Source organism: Cyprinodon variegatus, unplaced genomic scaffold (assembly GCF_000732505.1).
Source record: "Cyprinodon variegatus isolate N-32 unplaced genomic scaffold, C_variegatus-1.0 Scaffold588, whole genome shotgun sequence".
NCBI classification, from domain to species: Eukaryota; Metazoa; Chordata; class Actinopteri; order Cyprinodontiformes; family Cyprinodontidae; genus Cyprinodon; species Cyprinodon variegatus.
Window position 1 is genome coordinate 278,264 of NW_015151041.1, and position 19,062 is coordinate 297,325.

At 39.1% G+C, this 19,062-nt stretch overlaps 1 protein-coding gene across 5 annotated transcripts in view; it reads left to right on the forward strand.

The window, feature by feature from the left end:
* LOC107095966 (RNA binding protein fox-1 homolog 2-like) overlaps positions 1 to 15,107 on the forward strand; it is a 72,944-nt gene extending 57,837 nt beyond the window's left edge. For 2 of the 5 annotated variants that reach the window (XM_015392368.1, XM_015392372.1), the window contains 7 exons: positions 5,003 to 5,090; positions 7,336 to 7,392; positions 7,466 to 7,619; positions 8,588 to 8,630; positions 12,295 to 12,398; positions 12,489 to 12,564; positions 14,735 to 15,107. In XM_015392368.1, the coding sequence (XP_015247854.1) occupies positions 5,003 to 5,090; positions 7,336 to 7,392; positions 7,466 to 7,619; positions 8,588 to 8,630; positions 12,295 to 12,398; positions 12,489 to 12,564; positions 14,735 to 14,779 (567 nt within the window). In that variant the 3' untranslated portion in view covers positions 14,780 to 15,107. Of the gene's footprint in view, positions 1 to 5,002; positions 5,091 to 7,335; positions 7,393 to 7,465; positions 7,620 to 8,587; positions 8,631 to 9,075; positions 9,119 to 12,294; positions 12,399 to 12,488; positions 12,565 to 14,734 lie in introns of all 5 variants that reach the window. The other 3 variants (XM_015392371.1, XM_015392370.1, XR_001481775.1) reach the window with 3 other exon arrangements.
* The last annotated feature ends 3,955 nt before the right edge of the window (positions 15,108 to 19,062 follow it).

Consider the following 19,062-nt stretch of genomic DNA (forward strand, 5'->3'; position numbering starts at 1 on the left):
AATAGTTGGCCATTGTCAGCTAATAGTTGGCCATTGTCGGCTGGTAGTTGGCTATTGTCGGCTGGTAGTTGGCTATTGTCGGCTGGTAGTTGGCTATTGTCGGCTAGTAGTTGGCCATTGTTGGCTAGTAGTCGGCCATTGTCGGCTAGTAGTTGGCCATCGTTTGCTAATAGTCTGCCATTGTCGGCTAATAGTTGGCCCTTTTTTTAGTATTATCAGGGTGATTAATAGTCATCCATATGTTGTCTTAACAGGTTTAGAGTTTAAGCTAATTAAACCCTACTTAGCTTAACACTGGTAGGAAAAAAAAAAGAAAATGCTAACACCAAAGACTTTTTAGGCTAATTGTTAGCCTTTGTCGGTATTCTCACTGTGATTACCGTTCATTCATATGTTTTCCAGTAACCAAACAGGTTTCAGGTTTAACCTCATTAAACCTTTTTAGCTTAAAGGTATTGTGGAGGATTTTCTCAATTTTTTAAAAAGACCCGCCCTCTTCACTTTAAAAAAAGATGCGTGTGCGAGAGCATGCACGAGCCCATCTAATTTTTAGCCTTTGTTGGTATTCTCACTGTGATTACCAGTCATTCATATGTTGTCTTAACAGGTTTAGGATTAAGACTTAGCATTCATATGTTATCTTATTGTTTACAATTATACCAAATAACCAAACTGGTTTAGGGATTAACCTCATTAAACCCTACTTAGCTTAACACCAATAGGAAAAGCAAAAAAGATGCTAATTCTAAAGTTTGTTAGGCTAATAGTTAGCTAGTGTATGTTGAAAGAATGAAGAGCTGGTGCAACTGACTTCTGGTCACCCAATCAAGCTAGTTTCTTTTTCCAACCATATGCATCTCTAAACCGATATGGGGTTTACCTCGCTGTTTTGGGTCTTTCTTATGCTGCCATTTTTCTTTTCTTTTGGTTTGGTTTTCTTGTAGTGGATTGTCTGTGTTTTAGTATTAGTAGCAGTAGTTACAGTGTACTGGTCCTTTTGTGACACACAATTTTAATGCCTGGCAAAGTGTCTCATGTTTATTTTACTTTCCTCGTTTTTTGGGAATGAGAATTGCTATCTATTCCTCTCTTTCTACCTCTTTCTCTTTACCTCTACTGGACCTTTATCTCTCCTTCTGTGTCTCTCTGTCTCTCGGTTCCTTCCATCCTTTGGTGCTCTGTTTCTCAACCCACCACATATAATGAGATTTTTCAGGAGAATGGTCACCAAATGTAATTGCTTTATTTGAATGATGCACTTTGGTATATATTTTTATATACATTTTAAACTGTTATTTTTTTCTTGTGTTGCTTGTGTAATCTTATTTTCCCTCTTTTTCATCTTTGTGTGTCCCTGTTTCTGAATACGGACTGGCTCCGTCTCTTTACCCCTCACCTGCATCCCTCACCCCTAACCTACCCGTCTCATCTTTGTCTCGTATGTGTTTGATGTGGGAGTGCTCAGATTGTTTTGATTGGTTTTAATTGTGCATCCAAAGCTTGCTGATTGGCTGAATTTCGTTTTGTTGGTATATTTCAGTTTGTAACTCACTCTGGGTCATGTGATGCACCCGTATATGGCTGTGTGCAACTTTTTTTTTTTGTTTTTAGATGATTATTAATTTTGTCAAAAAAAATGTTTTTGCACCCCCTCTTTCTCTCCCTCTCTTTTATATTTCATTTAAACTGCATTTATTCTTTTAGGTACGTAAACCCCACAAGTTTGGTTTCATATGGAAATGTGATTTGATCTTTGTCCGGATCTATCTGCCAGGCTGGACTGGGAGGGCAAAAGTGGGATGAGAAAGGATGAATGTTTTGATCAATCTCTTCCTTCCATATTGGTCTCTGCTGAATTGCATGTGTTGTCATGTCCTGTTTCATTGATTACGCATGACCTAAATACAGTTATTATTGTGTATTGCTTTGCCTTGGGACAGTTTTTATACATTTCTGCATATTGATGAATTACAACCACAAGTTGTGTTACCTTTTGCTGAATTTAATGTGAAAGACCAACACAAAGTAGCACAAGATTATGATCGTAAAACTTTACTAATCTAAAAAGTAACATGCATTTATATTTGTTTCTTTGCTGCTCTATTTTGCCTCATTAACTCTTAATTTCCAGTCTCTGGGGAGAAAAAGATCCCACAGCAATGGCAGGTTTTACAGCTGGTATTTGGCGTTAGATTCTTACCAAGGGAAATATTTTACAAATTGCACCTGTTTCCCCGGCTAGAATGCCATGTAAATCCAGGGGATTCGGGTTATAAAAAAAGAGAAAGAAACAAGGTCAAAATATTATATTTTTGAAATGATATATTTCTAATGGAACAGTATCCTCACATACGCCATCCTGCATGTAGAACCAGAAGTTGCTGTGGTGGTAAATGTCTTGTGATAAATTTAAAACAGGACCTCTTTCTTTCCTTTCCTCTGCAAATGTCTAAATTGGTGTTTCCGTTGCCAGGGAATGAAAATTCACACCTTTCAGATTATATTTTAAAGTCTTGTAAGCCATCTATCATTTTTATTCGGCTTCGTTGTGTGGGTCTATCACATTAAACCCAGATATATAACACAGAGGATAGTGGTTGTCATAGAATGAGGGAAAGTTCAAGGGTTGCAACGTATAAAGAATCCCTATACACAAACTAAACTATAAACAGCTAGCTCAAACTAAACACATTAGGAAGCACCTTCTCAATATCTGTAGACCAAAAATGTAGCTTTATTTTGGATCATTTTAATTAATCTAATTTACATTTTGGAAAATCTTTCTGTACTGTAACATTTAAAACGTGTAATTCAAGCTAGCTAGCCCAGGCTAATTGAATCATTTGCCGCTGACCTTGTCATCTGCAATGAGGGAAAAATGAGGTACACCTCATTTCCATTTGAATGAAATGCTGCAGATAAAGAACATGACTCACCGGGAGAGGCATTGCGAACAGCAGCCGAGGCTTTAATGGTCCCCTAAATTGCAAAGCAGTGTGTGTGCATGCACGAACACTCTCATTCCTCGGCCTGTCTCTAGTGCTCTCCTTCTTTGTCGCATGCAAGCACACCCTCTCTTTGAGTCTTGCCAAAAGGTCATTAATCTTTCGCTTTCTAAACAGTCAAATGTGCAACCTCGGCAGCACTCTCAGACAGGGTGGGTTATTATGTAGAGCTAGTCTCCCTCGCTTAAAGCCCATCAAAGGAATATGAGGATACATCAAGGGACCAAAGTGGAAGCCTTTGAAGCGCAGAGAGGAGATTATCAGCCATCTTGGATTAAAAAAAGCAAAAAAAAATTGGACTGAAATAACAGCTAGCATCCACAGTACATACACACACCATCAAAGCCCCAATGTGTTCATCTGTGCATGCTGAAAACATAGCTCAGTTTACTATCCTGCGTCACCATCTTACATCTCTGTATATCAAACCACCAAAAATCTCGAGCACAGCTTGCTTTTTGTTGCATGACTGAAATTCCCCTTAATAACCTCCATCCACTTATGTCATCAAACATAAACACAGACACAGAGTTGAGTTGTCACTGGTAAAATATTATTTAACTGCCCTTTGGTGATGTTTTACCGGTAATCCCAAAAACACTGCTGAGACGTTAGGTGAGAAAACTGACACAATAATACCCAACTGATTCACAGTCAGGTTTTTTGTTTCTTAAATGAATGATCAACACTTTATCCTTCAAGCTTGATCTTTTCATAAGTCACATGTTGAACCGGCCTAGCTGGTTTGAACTCTGATGGTAAATAGGCACCCCATTAACAAAACAGTTTGGCATAATCTACTCTTATGATTAGCACAGAGCTTCACGGGTGGTACCTTCCTGAACATTTAGCTAGGTGCTCTAATGGTGTCTTAGATGTTTTAAAAAAATCCAGCTTAAGAGGAAACATAATATTTTCCTGTCAGCACCTGTAATATTAAGGAAACATGCTAAGGGTGGCTGGCTTATTAGTTTCTGTAGCAATCTTAAGTTCATATAAACTAGAGATGTACTGATCAGAGATTTTAGGCTTAGTTCTGGTTTATTCCAGTCATTGTTATTTAACTTTCTGACCTATCTCAATAAATGTGAAGAATTAGCAGTTGAAAATAGTTATAAATAAATTGGTTATATATAGGTATGAAGAAAAAACATAAGACTTCCACACTTTAAACTGTCTTTCCCCAGATAGCATTGTTAGCATCAAAATCTGTGAACAGCAGTCCCTAAACCTATACTACCTCACTTTAACTGAGATTTGGAAAGACTGCTTTAATTTCCAGATCTGAGATAATCCATGACATATAAGCTGAAATCAAAATAACACAGACCCACTCAGCTGTAAATGTTGAGCCTTCCTGTTATCTGCTGAAAATCTTGCTCTCTTAACGCAATAGTGTATTAAAGCTTTCTTTCCTGAAGCTTCTAAATAATTTTGGAGACGATAGGGAGATGGCTAGCTTTAATATTTCTTCTATCAGAAATACCTCCATCCATACTTGGGTTTGTTGTGTGTACTGATAGGAAGAAGAAAAAAATCTATATCACTTCAAAATAAGTTATTAATGTTTGCCTATGTTTTTCGATTCTTGAATATTCCAGAAAAAAAATTCCCCAGGTACAGACGTTATGAAGTTTTTCTTAATAAAGTTTGATTAAAATATACCACAACACACTGCCATATCCCCTTCTTTGTATTAGAATGAAGCGCCATAGAGCTAAGATATTAAAATTAGAAAAGAAATGTTGATAAAAGCAACCCAACTAGCACTCTTCAGTGATGAATTGTAGTAGCACACCAAATGATGATGAATTGTAGTAGCACACCAAATGAAACAGTCGAAGGCAGGCATCATCATTAGCAATATACACATTAATTATGCTTTAATGTTAAAGCAAACATATACATCAGCCTTGACCCATTTTTGAGTTTCTGTGCTAATTTTCTCTTCCTCTGTTGTCTTTGCGCTTGACTGTCTGCTCCTCCCTCCCTCCCAGGTGAATAATGCCACCGCCAGGGTGATGACTAACAAGAAAATCGTCAGCCCTTACCCTAATGGAGAGGCTCTCAGCACGCTGCCCTATGGTAACAACTGCAGTGACGCACACTAACACTGGGCCTGAAAGCCCAAACCAGCACATGGAGAGACACAAATGCCCACTTTTACATCGCTGCTTACTTGAAATGTTTGTTTACCCATTACACATGATCCCCTTTTAAAACTGCCTGTGGTGTAGCTTTACAGTAATGGCGTAAAGCACGCCATCAACTCAGATGATGCATTTCTTTTAAATGCTAAAAGCTGAATTGCTTAACCAAACTGACAAAGAAGCTGAACTGAAGCAGAATTTTACAACAAGCAAAACTGAAACTAGATTTTTGAGATGCAACTTCAATTCGAAGGAAGAAGCAGACTAGCATAAAGTCATAACAAGGCAGAGTTAGCTTAAAAAAACAGAAGGGTAAATTGTGGGATGCTAACATGCTTCTCATAGCATGTTGGCTAGAGGTAGCTAATGTTACCTGCAACAGTTACATAGAATATTAATCATTTACTAATATGCTACCCATTGTTGCTACCATTATATTGCTTTCTACCAATATCCCTTGAGCTAACCATAGCTAACACTGTATACTATGCAAATATTTAGAATACTGTCATCAGCTAATATGATAACATTAGTTAAAATGCTACTAATATCCTTCCAGTTACTTTGCATAATTTAGACTGCAGCTAGCTAAATAGTATGTTAGCATTAATCAGCCTGCTGGTAATAACTTGTTTGCTTACAACAGCCAACATTATTCAACATAAAATACAATCATTTGGTAATATTATTGTATTAGCTGGGCTGCTATTTATGTAAATTAAGCAGTAGATGTTAAAAGCTACGTTAGTTGCTTTTCCATTACAGAAATGTGCAAAAACAATGTCGATGTTCTGCTAAATTTTAAAATGCGAAGTCTCACTATTGCGGTATTTCCATTGAATAACGCATGCAATTAAACACGTGATTACGTTTGTTGTTGTGGTAACTCTAATAACATGGCAGCTGTGGATGTGGACACATGAGATATATCCACCTTTCAGCCAAAGCCCTAGGGGGCGCCATCATCCTGTAACTACTTCCAGTCTTCTTTGTCTTTTAACAAGGCAGTAAGGTCCAGAACTTTGCAAATCACGTGACACGTGATGTGAAAAACTGTTTCCATTGCTGGTTTGCGAAATGTAAGAATTTCGATATGACCAATAAGCCACCTCATTGAAGAGTAAAAACTTTAGATCAAATAACGTGTTTTTTGGAGTTACAGTGTTTACAATTAGCAAATTTATTTTTGTAATTACTATTTGCACAATACCTGATATATAGTCACTTAAATATAGGGTGAATTATTATATGCTGCTCTAATGCTACTTTCAAACCGCAAGCAGCACGTTTTAGCGTGAGCAGTGCTTCATTTTTGATGCTTGTAAAAGTTTAGTTCTGACGCGCAGCTGAAGCATCTTTACTGCCCTAGCTGTGCGGTTGAAAAGTGGATCTGATGCGCATTGGGTGGAGCTACCGTATCCTTTCTTTCCCTGTAACAATCGTAGCTATATATGCTGTGATCAGTGGGTAAAAAGCAGTTTTAATGTTTTTAAGTGAAAAAGTCTTAGACCCCCGTACGCCGGCGGTGTGCTGTCGTGAGGAATCCCGTTCAACAGCGGCCTCTGGCCCAGTCGCCTCTTTGCGGTTTTCCACTACTGTTCACGGCGGCTGGAAGTAAATGTTAGCATTTTTTATGTACGTAATCCAAACTGCAGGCACCAGTATAAAAAATTCGAGCATATTTTGCCGGCAGGTTTCGACAATTTAAGGTAATTTAGGCGTTAATGAACTGTTTCAGAGGAGTGATCACAGCGATTCGCATTAGCAGCGCTGTGTCTGTCTCCCTGCCAGCTCCCAGATTAGCTTCTCTGATTGGTTGATGTGGCATGTTGAGCAGCAAAAGTAAAATTTTTCCAAATCCAGCAGCTGATGCTTCTGAAGCACATGACGCGCGTCAGAAGCTCATGATGCGCTTCTTAAGCTGCTCAGACGCGCTGCAGGACCTTTTGCTGCACTAAGATGCACGTCAACCATTGATTTTGCAATAAAACTAGCTGCTTCTGCTGCCTCTGCTGCTTGCGATGTGAACTTAGCATAAGTTTAAACCATATAAATTATCATAAAGCATTGGACTAAATGGTCAATATGCGAAATAAATCATACTGTTTATGTTAAGTAGCTCAATCTTTTTTTTCTTATTCATTATTTCATTTAATCCAAATTTTCTGTCTAATTATCAGCAGGTTGGAAACTTAGTCCCATGGTGGGAGCTGTGTATGGACCTGAGATCTACGCAGGTAAGGGAGACCCCTTCCTCTCATTGTACTTCCCATCAAAGTACTTAACTAATTTCATGTTATGCCCTCTCAGTGCCAGGGTTTCCCTACCCAACCGCAGCAGCGGCAGCAGCAGCCACGACAGCTGCAGCAGCTTTCCGCGGTGCCCACCTCAGGGGCCGAGGTCGGCCCGTTTACAGCGCCGTCAGGGCTGCTGTGCCTCAGCCTGCCATCCCTGCCTACCCTGGGTAATGAAAATCTCACTCATCTGTGCCGCTATCTGGGATATCTGTCTGTTTTAGAAACATTTTTTTAAATGAACTGTTTTATGTGGTGCTTGAATAAATCTGTTTGCCAAGGTCTCTGTCTGACTCAAGTGCTCATTCAGTCGTCACGCTCCACAATTATCCAGGTTCTTTCCAGCCATCCAGTTGGCAGATCTTTCCATCTGTTCACAAGCAATCAAGAGCAGTTCTGCTCTGATTGGATTACACCACAGAGCGTGATTTGAATAAACAGACACCCCAGTCAGCAGATTTGCATAAGCACACACAAAGCATATTTAGTGACAGTACAAACGCAGTCACCTTGTACACAGGTTTGCTGCTCCTGAACCAGTAGTGCCTCGTTCTGTTTTCTGTAAACTGTGCATGTCATTGTGCTGTGATGATGGGCTAATGGGGTTGCGGCTGCATTTACGCTATGATCAAAGCAGATTTGAATGATTTATGTCTTACTATGATATGATTAAACTGAATTTGGGGCGATGAAACTGGGAGGATGCAGGAAATACTCTCTCCAAATCGGCTCCACCTCCAGTCATCATTCCCTGGAAAGTGACCGGAACAAAGCAGCTCTCTATAGCTTTGGTTTTCTTGTAGCAGTGGAACAGTCATGCTTTACGGTCACATGTAAAATCATTTCATATATTAGCCCTGGCAGTGGGATGTTATTAGTTTCCAGCTGCATTCGTGGAGCTCAAATGGAAGTTGTATTTCCTCTGCATGCTGCATGGGTGTGAAATAACACTTTTTCTCTGTTTTTCTCCTCTCTCTCTTCCCCCCTCTTTTTTATGCTGTGTTTTTTGATCCTCATCCACCTTGGGGTTTTTTTTGGGACTGTGCACCACTCCGTTTGCACCCCTCCCCTCCCTCCACCACACCCTCCCTCCTGTACCTTCTCCCTACATCTGCCATGTTCCCCCCCCTGCTCTCAGCGTGGTGTATCAGGATGGGTTTTACGGAGCTGCAGACTTATATGTAAGTAAATCCAATTCCAAACAACACGTCATCTCTGTCCCTGCCCTCACGGCCTTCTCTCTGCTCTGTGTGTTGTTGTTTTTTTTCTGTCCCTCTGGGGGTGATTCTGCATGTGCATCCAGTCATGCGCCACACAGAGCTGCCTGTATCATGGTGGAATTGATGAAATGTGTCACAAATTTTCACAACATGCAAGATGAATCATGCCCATGGGCTTTTTGTTGGTTGAAGTAAAAATAGTGGAACAAACGGATCTGTCTGGGTTTAAAAATATTACCAGATGAGTAAATAAAGAACGTCTTGATTATAGGATGCAGGATCTGAAACTCCACTACAAAGGCTGCTTTGTGGGTGGATGCTGCAGTGTGCATCAGTGTTTGAGAGTGTGGCTGTGCGAGTGTGTGTGTATCCAGGTTGACAACGGCTGTTTCTGTTCTCTCTATAGACTAGTGTTACAGGACTCAGTCCTTAGTCCCAGATTGCCTCAGGTAGGGTCACCTCACCATCGAACCTACAGTGTGCATTGTTTGACTTTTACTACCTGCTCTGATCTTAAGAATCATCCTCTGATCTGATCTGGAACATGTCGTCTTTTAGTTGAGAAATTGTCTTGGAGTTTGCTTTATTTTTCTACTAACTCACTGAATCCTTCAAGTTGTGGAAAAGGGGGGAAATGTTTGTTTGTTGACTAAACCACTACTAAAAACGATTGCACATACTCTTCCTCCCAGTAGATTCAAAAGAGAAGCTGGTCTCTCTTCTCTGTTTGGCTGTTCTGCAAGTAAAATTAGATATAAGCAATTTGTTTCCTTGCTGGCGGAGAAAAGATTAAATCCTGCATTCATGGTCCGGAGGTTTGAGTTGCAATATTTGCATTTGAGTCTGAGAGCTGGTCTCATGTTTAGAATGCACCAAATTAAAATCTGTTTTTATTGCAGTCAAAAAAGCATTTAATTTGAGTTGATCTAATCAGCCATAAAGAAAGGCAAAATATTTATACAGAAAACTATTTTGACATAATTACCAGGTGCAAAGTTATTGGTTCCCCCCCACTGTTACATTTAGTATCAGAGCTCTTCTTCTAAAGCATCAGTGAGTTTCTTTTTTTTTTATTTATACAATCTCCAGATCATCAGAAGTCCTGCTTGATTTCGCTTTTTTAAAATATTCCTTGCTGATTTGAGCACATTTCCTTTATCATTTTCCAGTTAAAGGAATCTGTGACGATTTACTTTAAACCTACTGGGAGAATCGAATACATTTATATATAACTTCAGGTATTTAAACATGGTCTTATATTACCAACTAGCACCTAAATGTTTCATCAGATTAATGTGAATTAATCAGTTATTGACAAAATTATCGATTTAGTAAGTCATTAATTCATTGTTAACTGGAGATATACAAACTAAAACATACTGTAAGCTGAAAGACTTAACCATTAAGACCAGTAATTATAGCAAAATTGTAAAAAATATATAAATACTTTGCATTTAAACTGAAAAGCCATTTTTTGTCCATTAATAAGCTCTAAGCAGAACTTCTTAAGCGGCAAAGTTTTAGTTTGGCTTGGTTTAAATTCTGTATTATTTCTTCTTTATTGCAGGTTTTGTTCTCCAATTATTAATCAAATAATCAGAAAACAGTCAACAGAAAAATTAATTGTTAGTTGAAGCCCTAGTTAGAATGTTAAGCTTCCCTGGATCTTATAAAGAGGAAGAGTCCCGCAGCATTAAGGATCCTCCACTTTACTCAGCCATAGATATTAAGTGTTTTTTTCCCCCTACACATTTATTCTTTGTTGCCTTAAAGCCAAATCTCAGTTCTGTCCAGTCGAGGCTCCCAGTTGCAGTCAAAATACCAGAAAAACTCTACAGAAAATCCTAAATAGAGAAAAGACGGTCTTAAAGTTTTTATATAGACCTGGTCTCTGTACCGTGAACCTTAGAGATTTTTATTCCCATTACAATCCTGCTCACTGTGAGCGATGCATGGATAAATATGGGTCATGGTCCTTTCTGCTGCCTCTGTGCCACGTTTATTTTACCTGCTGAGGAAACACTAAGCTAAATGTTAGAAACAACTGACCAACTTTATCCAGGAAAACATAAATTAAAAAAAAAATTTTTTTTTCTTTCATATGGATTATTCTCAGGTACCAATGATGAGACTACACTTATTTCTCATTTATAAAATGTTTTTGTTCCTCTTTAAATAGATATAATCTAGTTGAGATGTTGCAACTGCAATAAACTGAATTTGTTTCGGGGTTTTTTCCTGCAAATCTTCCTAAGTGTGGCCACAAACGTAGATCCAGCTGTATATGTCTGACATCTCCATTCTTACCGTCTCGACTTTATTATAAATTGAAGTGTTTGATCTGATTTTAATAATATCTGTACCGGTAAAACATCTGGTTTCATTGCAGCCAACTAAAAATCTAAAAAAAAAAACTCTGCAATATAGCGCCTGTCCCTTTAAGAAAAGTCTCAAACAATCTAAACAGTTTTAGTTCTATTAAAACATTTAAACCGGTGCCTGATCATTGCTTAGTGACACGCAGTCGGCAATAACAGGTATTTTCTGTCAAATTGAATGTTTATATCACTCTGCTTTATAATTTGGTGAGATTGATTTAGAATTGGAGCAAATGAAAGGTTTAGAGACGACCTGACTGACTGCAGCAAACCAATGCAGGCAACAAAAAACCTCTGAATAATTTTCCTGATTAAAGGAGAAACATGTGTCTGATGTTTAGCGTTATAGCCAATCTTTAGGTGGGTTTACATTACAGACATGTTGCTGATTTGCAGCATTAAAAACAAAACACGTCTCATCCAGACGCAGTTTTTCTGCAAGAATTTGATCTCTTCATCAGCGTGAAATGGAGACTCAACCCCCCTCATGTTAATAGCTAATAGTTGAGGCATGTGCTGATCAGCTGCTCCATGCAGGCTAACTACCACACTGCAGCCCCCCCCATCCATGAATAACCCCCCTTGCCTCTGCTGCCGCTTCATCTCCTGCAGGAAGCTGAGTAAAATCTCAGATTTCTGCTTTTTGGCTGCTCTGATCTCACATTCACGTCAGGTTCAAATGCAGTGGGGTGTTTGTTTTGTTGTTGTTGTTGAGGTCTGAATTGTAATTCTGGGTCATGCATGGAGTCTCTGAGCAAAGAGGTGATTTTGGTGTCTGTCTGGGCTTGTGTGAGTGTGTCTGACTTTGGTTTCCAGCTTTTAATCCTTTTTTATGTCTTAAATTCACCAACAGTATTTGTAACATCGGTCTGATCAACATTTTCATCCCTGTGATGTTTAGCTTACTCTTTTTTTATTTTTTTATTTGAGTTTCCTTTGTTCCCGGCGCTGTTTGGCATTCTCTCTTCCACTTCTTTCCCTCCCTCTTCCCTTTAGTGACTCTACAGTAATTCTGACACTCCAATGTCCTCTGTCTCCTCTTCTGTCTCACACTGAGCCATTGTGCTTTTTATTTATTTCATTTATGACATTTTAAGCATTACAATACAGCTTTTATATAATAAAATGGAAACTTTTTTTTAAACTTTGCTAAATATAGAGTGGTCCTAAGTATTTAATCAGTCACTGCAGCTGTTTCCTCCCTGAAGCCGTGCCAGTTAGTTGTCTGTGTGTGTGTGTGTCTCCAGGGAGGCTATCCTGCTGCTGCCGCCGCGGCCGCCGCTGCATATCGCTACGCCCAGCCTGCTGCCGTAACCGGAGCAACCGCCGCCGCTGCCGCCTACAGTGACAGGTGAGACGTTTGTATAACTGCCTCACTAAAGATGAGATCCTGAATAAAAAGTAGCCGTTCTAACCTTGGTTTCTGCTGTTTTGTTTTTAGTTATGGCCGGGTTTACACTACAGATCCGTACCACGCTTTAACTCCAGCTGCTGCCGCGTACGGAGTGGGAGCCATGGTAAGGAGTCTGATCCTGGGATGGTTGCCTTATCATCTTGAAGCGTTTCAACACATCGCCAAACTGTATTCATACTGAATCGATACTGTCTCACAGAATACTGACACCTGCTGGACATTTAAAGCCACTACAGGCAGCTGATTTGACAGACTAAACTGAATTGATTTGATGATCTAGTAAAATTATATAATTTAAGTTATTGTAGGGTATATTGTATGTCTATGTTTAGATTAAAAACATATCTTTGATATTTTTAGATGCAGCCAATAAATAGTGTAAACATATAACGTAACAATTTAGGGGAAAATGTGAATGAGGATGCTTGTGGACTAAGATTTTTAAATCATATTTTTAAAACAATAAGTACAGAAAAAAAACAGTAAGTAAAAAAAGAGTCAATTTGAAATTAACTTAAATTCAGATGAGTTGAGTGATAATTGAGAGGAAAAGTATGACACAATGAGAAAATTAAAATAAAATCGTAACGGCTGAAACCTTCCTGTGCCTTTTTGGCTGCTCCAAAATTCTTGATCATTTTAATGATAACTTGCAAAAGATTAGCCTTTTTTTTTTTTAGAAGATGCATCATGTTAAAATTTACATTTTTAACCACAGTTTAGTCTGTCAGTCAGTTTGAAACAACTTCTGTATCGGTCACATGACGTTCTTGAAACGATACGGTGTTTTGCTCTATGGGCTCCACGCATCCACCGACCCATCGGCGTTGTTGGACCCATCACTAGTCAGTAGAGATAATAGAGAATCTGGTTTTAGGCCAATTTTTAATTAGGGAATTTTATGACCAGCTGGCACCTTGTTTTTTATTTTTATGTTATTATCCTGCCATTATTATATATATATTTTTTGGTTAATATCACCATCAGAGACGACGTCACGCCTTGTATGCAGCAGCCTTAAAAACACCTAAATTAGAGTTCTGCTTCTCTTTCTTTAACATCGTTTGTTAGCATTGTTAGCACAGTTAGTCTCCGCTAACAAGTGTTAATTGGAGAATGTTGATCCATACTTTTAACCACTAGATTTTTAAGGTGTAAAAAAGTTTTGATAATACAGCGCATTCCATCAAATTAAAAAAGAACACAAAAAAAAGTAAATTTTTTGTGATTCATTCAGCCTCTCTAGTATCAGCCACATCCTGCTTCTGGTCATTTTGCTCCTTGCTGGACATAAATCCTGTAGAGGACGGTTCTTTTTCAGCCACAACAGAACAAAAGGATCAGAACCTGCTAAATCTCTGCTCTGTATCATCTGATAAAACTGCTTTATTCAGTTTTATTGGCTTCTAATGCTCAATATATTCAACTATTGGTCGTCTGTCTTCTATTACAGTTTCCTCTCTGTGGGGAAAAAAACTCTTCACTAATCATGAGAAAACAAACTTTGAGCTTGAGTTAAATTTAACTGACCCTGTTTGATTTAGGAAGCATCGCTCACTGATTGAGCTAAATTAATTTATACTGTTAGATTTTCGATTAGCGTCTGGATTAGACCGAATAAAACGTTTTGGTCTATCCTAAAATTCAGATTTTCTGAAGATTTTTCTAGAGTTTTCTAAAAACTACTTTGTTTTTTTAGTCCAAATTTTCTATCCATGATTTCTAGCTCCTGTCAGAAAATTAAAGGCAGGAATATTTCACCTATTATTGTTTCAGTTCAGACTTTTTTACTTGTTTTACTGGGTTTAAAAGAAGATCAAAACCTTTTGATCTCAATACATGTTGAATCTCATATAAAACATTCAAATATTCTTTCGTAAAATTAAGGAATCACTGATAATTATGGTTTTGAAAACTAGTATCTAATATTTTTCTCAAAATACTACAGATTTGAACCTAAGTTTGTCTAAACGCCAAATAAAAATTGATGGAAGAATGTGGCTCAGGGATTAAATTGTGAAAGGTGGGTTCCTTCTGCGCCATGCTTGGTTCTGCTGGCGTTAGTCGCTTGTTATTCCGCCCCACTCCTGCCCCTCTGTGGGATGTTCAGATTTTTCAACTCCAGAGACATTTTTTTTCCTTTAATTCACTCTTAAATGTGCGTTTACATGTAAATCGCTTGCTCTGAGCGCACCTTAAAGCGCACCACTCTAAATTTGTATTTTTTTCAATGTCTAATTTCCTAATCTCCTTCTCTCCCCTTTGTCTTTCAGGCTAGTTTATACCGAGCGGGATACAGCAGGTTTGCTCCATACTAAAGCCACAAAACCCATCCAAGGAATTCCACTTTGCTCCAAAGCTCCCTCTGAAGCTCTGTGTTTTGGCAGGAGCCTCCCCTCCATTTTATCTGCAGGCAGACTATAATAGTGACAGCACTCTTCTTACTTCCCCCTCTCGTTCTTTTCGTGGTCGTCGCCACGTCACCAAAACCAAACTCTCTCCTTCTCTCTCCTTCTTTTCTGTCGCCGACATGGAATCAGTTGGAGGAACAAAAATCAAGTAAATAAAAACTGTGATAAGCATCTCCCAAGTATGAAGCTGGATGATTTGAACTCCAGAACAGGACTTTGGACTGTTAAGAAAAAAAAAACACACTATGGGAGAGGGACCTCGGTTCCGGAGCGACCCAACACACTACAATCCCTTTTTTCCCTCCCGATGAGCTGCCCCGTAAGACCCAACCCGACTACGTTGAGAACCAAGTATCCCGTTTTCTCTCACAGTGTTGGACTGAACTGAAAGGCTGAACTGCCGCAGCACTAATGTAAAAAAAAAAAAAAAAAAAGGTACTTTTGTTTTTAAACACTACATTGACATTTAAACGGAGCATAGAGCCGCTGCAGTCGTCTTTCTGGCTACAATAACAAACCTACAATAACGATCTACAGAAAAAGAAATGGATGAAACCAAGTACTTGATTCAGGAGATATAGGATTTTTATTATGTTCTTCATTTCAATGATGAAAACCACTGCTTTGTACTATAACCCACTGCATTTCTTTATTTTCATTCATTTTGTTAAAGAACCCCCCCAAAAAGACAACAACAAAAAACCTAAGATCATCAGTTCTCCAAAACGTTTGAAAGTGACAAGGAAAGATCATTTTTCTGCATTACCTCAGTTTAATCTCATTTATAAGAAGCTAAATGGAAAAAAAGAAAAAAAAAAGATTGTTTTCCTTTTAAAAAGATTAGCTCCTCCCCTACTGATGAACTTATCATCTTCCCCTTCGGATTTTGTAAGTTTTCGTTAACCTGGACCGTCGGGACATTCCAGCTCCGGCGAGGGAGCGGATCGGATCAACTAAAAGGAAAAAGGATTCAGCCAATCAGGAGCAGCCAATTAGTTCAGCAGAACCATCCTGCAGCATGTAGACGTCACAGTTATAAGATGAAGTTTTAAAAAAAATAGATTTCATCACCAGGTTTCTGTAGTATCAAAGCTCCTCATCTTGTTTTAAGTTTTACTTCCGGTGACTCTGAAGGCGTCATAAAAGAAAAATGACTGACTCCCCCCCCAAACCCATGCTGAAGCTATCTACATTACTGCTAGTATTTGCCTATTGCTTTTGCAGTTCCAAAGATTTTCTTTTCTTGTGGGGTCCTCTTGTATTTCTTTAATTTTTGTTTTATTTTTGCAATATTTCACCATGTGAGTTAAGGGGAAATGTCATCAAAGCAACAACTAAAATAGCAGAAGAAGTGATTTATACATACAGGAATTGAACCTTAATTTATTGAGGCTTCTGTATTTTTTGTCTTTCTTGCACTTAAATGCAGCGTAGACGTGCAGGCAAAGGAAGCGGGAGCAGAAAGGTGGGTAGAAATGAGAGGATGCAGGGTCCAACGCTGTCCACCGTTTTTTTTTTTTTTTTTTAGAGAATGATGAAACAGCATGAGGGGCGGTGAAGGTGAGAAACGGGACCCATTAATCATCAGCTGACAGAAAAACACAGTCTCCTTCCCACCACCCCCTCCGGCTGTCTTTTATAGGGTACGGCACGCTCAGGGTGGAAAGGACCAGCATGATGAAGGGTGTGCCGTTTGTTTGGCTTTTTTTTTTTTTCTTCGTATGATGGTGAACAGTGTGCAGTAGGTCCAATGAGTATTTTTGACAAGCATTACCTCTGTTATTTTATTGTTTTGTCTTACTGTTCCTTATGAGTATTATCAGAAGTGTTGCTATGCATGCTCTTGCGAGGGAGGAAGGGTGTCAGTCTTTCTGTTTTTGTTTTTTTTTGTTTTTTTATTTGTGCATGAATTCAAATCCTAGTGCTGGAGGAGGACAGGAGTGTTTACGGTGCAGGAGGAGCGGAGAGCTTTTGCGATGTGATGCAGGGCGACGGGAATGTTAGGGAACGTCCAGCGTTAAGTGTTGAAGGAGGAGCTGGAGATGCTCGTTCAGGCCTCAGATATGGCGGTAAACTCCAGGCGCTTGTTGGATGGCGTTAGATTCGGTTTCAACTCATCCGAGGCAGTTAATGTAGCAGCTGTATGATTGCTTAGAGGGCAGTGGGGGCGACGCATTCGCCCGTTCTCATATCTGCTTATTGAGGCAAATTGTTTTTGGGAATCCAGCAAAAGAAATAAAGAGAAAAGAAAAAGGACAAATCGATGCGATGGAAAAACTCAGAAGCAAAAGTTCTCCTATCCAGCCAGCCAGTCCAGTGGGAGTCTGTGTACAGCAGTAAATGAATGGGTTTGAATTGCATGTGAAGGTTTCTTTTCTATTTCACATGCTCTTAAAAGCTCATTTATCCAAGTGATTTTTTTTTTAAATAAGTGAAAGTAAATAAGTGTATTTTTTCTCGTTTTATTTTTCCATCCTTGTGTCTGCCTTCTGTTTATTCTCTTCATTATTATTGAATGTATATAATAAATAAACTGTTTGGTTTTTATTCTGGTCTTTGAGTGCTTTCTTATCTCCACTGGTTGTTCAAGCGTTTATATATTTATATGACCGATAAAATAGCTCATTACTTTAAAGCACGATGGAAAAGTGTTTTCTCCTAAAATCCTTAGTGAAGTTTTTCAGCCACTTTTACTTTGGTACCTCTAAATGAGTTGGAGGAGCTGCAGAGAACCACGGCTCGGGTGGTAAAAGATGTCGACAGGACAGCAATTATCCCCTTTAGATTGAACGTTTGACCAACTTGGTTCCTAAAAGGCTGGCGTCCTGCGATGTGTCAAGCTGATCCATTTCTTTGTGTTTCCTCATCAGCATATTAAGTAGTTCAGAGGCCTGAGAATAAGCCGTAATTTGAATTTTGGAAATCTGGGTTAATTCACAGCTTATTCATCTGTTGGACCGGCCTAGTCAAAGTAAAAACCTAAATCCAAACAACAATCTCGTTAGACTGGCCTAGTCAAAGTAAAAACCTAAATCCAACCAGCAACCTCTAAGTTAAAAAAGTGGAGGTTTAGACTTTATCTGTTCAACTGACAGAGTTTAAGATTTCAGGTTCATTGCTGAGACATACTGTGCCTTTCAGATGAAGGTGAAGTAACAGCAAGGATCCTTTTATTTTAAGAGCTTGCAAAAGATAAAAAAGTTTTGGTTGAACTTGATTTAATCAGACTGCAGCAACATTCTAATAAACAACTTCAGGAGCTGTTGCAGAGTGTTCCTCCTCAGTGGGGGCATCAGCTCTTCCAAGCCCTGATGATTGATGGCTGCAGCAATTGCACTCGATTACAGCGGCTCGGCTGGCTTGGCTTACCCCCCCACTTCCACCTCTGCTCCCCCAGATCAAAATCCTCTAAGCGATAAGCTGCTCCAACCACCTCCAGACTTTTTTCATCGCTGCCAAGGGGGGGTGGGGGTGGGAACAACCTGGAACCAGCTTTAATTGCATGTGGAGCTAATGGCTGTAAATAGGTTGGATGTGGCGGGAAACCTCATATCCCTGCTAATTGCTCCAATGCATGAGGGGCCAATTGCCAATTTGATGGCACGTGCTTTTTTTGAGTAATTGAAGTTGGGGATAATTGGAAGAAAAGATTGAAGAGTATCCAATAAAGGGGGCGAGGGACTCATTTTCTAAAGGTTAGAAGCTGATTTCTGTGGACGTTACATCGCTACAGATCTCAGTGGAGGAGAAATGATCTAATTTATATAACTCTGGTTGTTGCTTTAGTTGGAATCTATGATTGTGTTTTCTATCCCAATAATGGGATAACTGCAATGTAATAACTTGTGTCAATCCTGGTTTCTCAGTCATTTGAAATGTCCTTATGTCGCCCTCTGGTGGCTGAGCTGGGACACTTTGCCTCTCATTGAGGCAAATACTGAAGTACTGACAGTGATTGGCTTCAAGGGATCCTCACAGGTGTGCCAGTGTTTCTCTTTAGTCCAATCCAAGAGATTATACTGATTGCTTTATTTTTAAGTCTTTCTGATCATTTTAATTGGTTCACAGCTAATGAAAACAACAGTTTCTTTGAAAATATCAATGTTACAAAAGATAAAGTCTGGATGAAGAAATGTCCTGCTGGAAGGTTGTCCATGATCAGTCCACAGCTGAGGCCTCCTCTATGAATT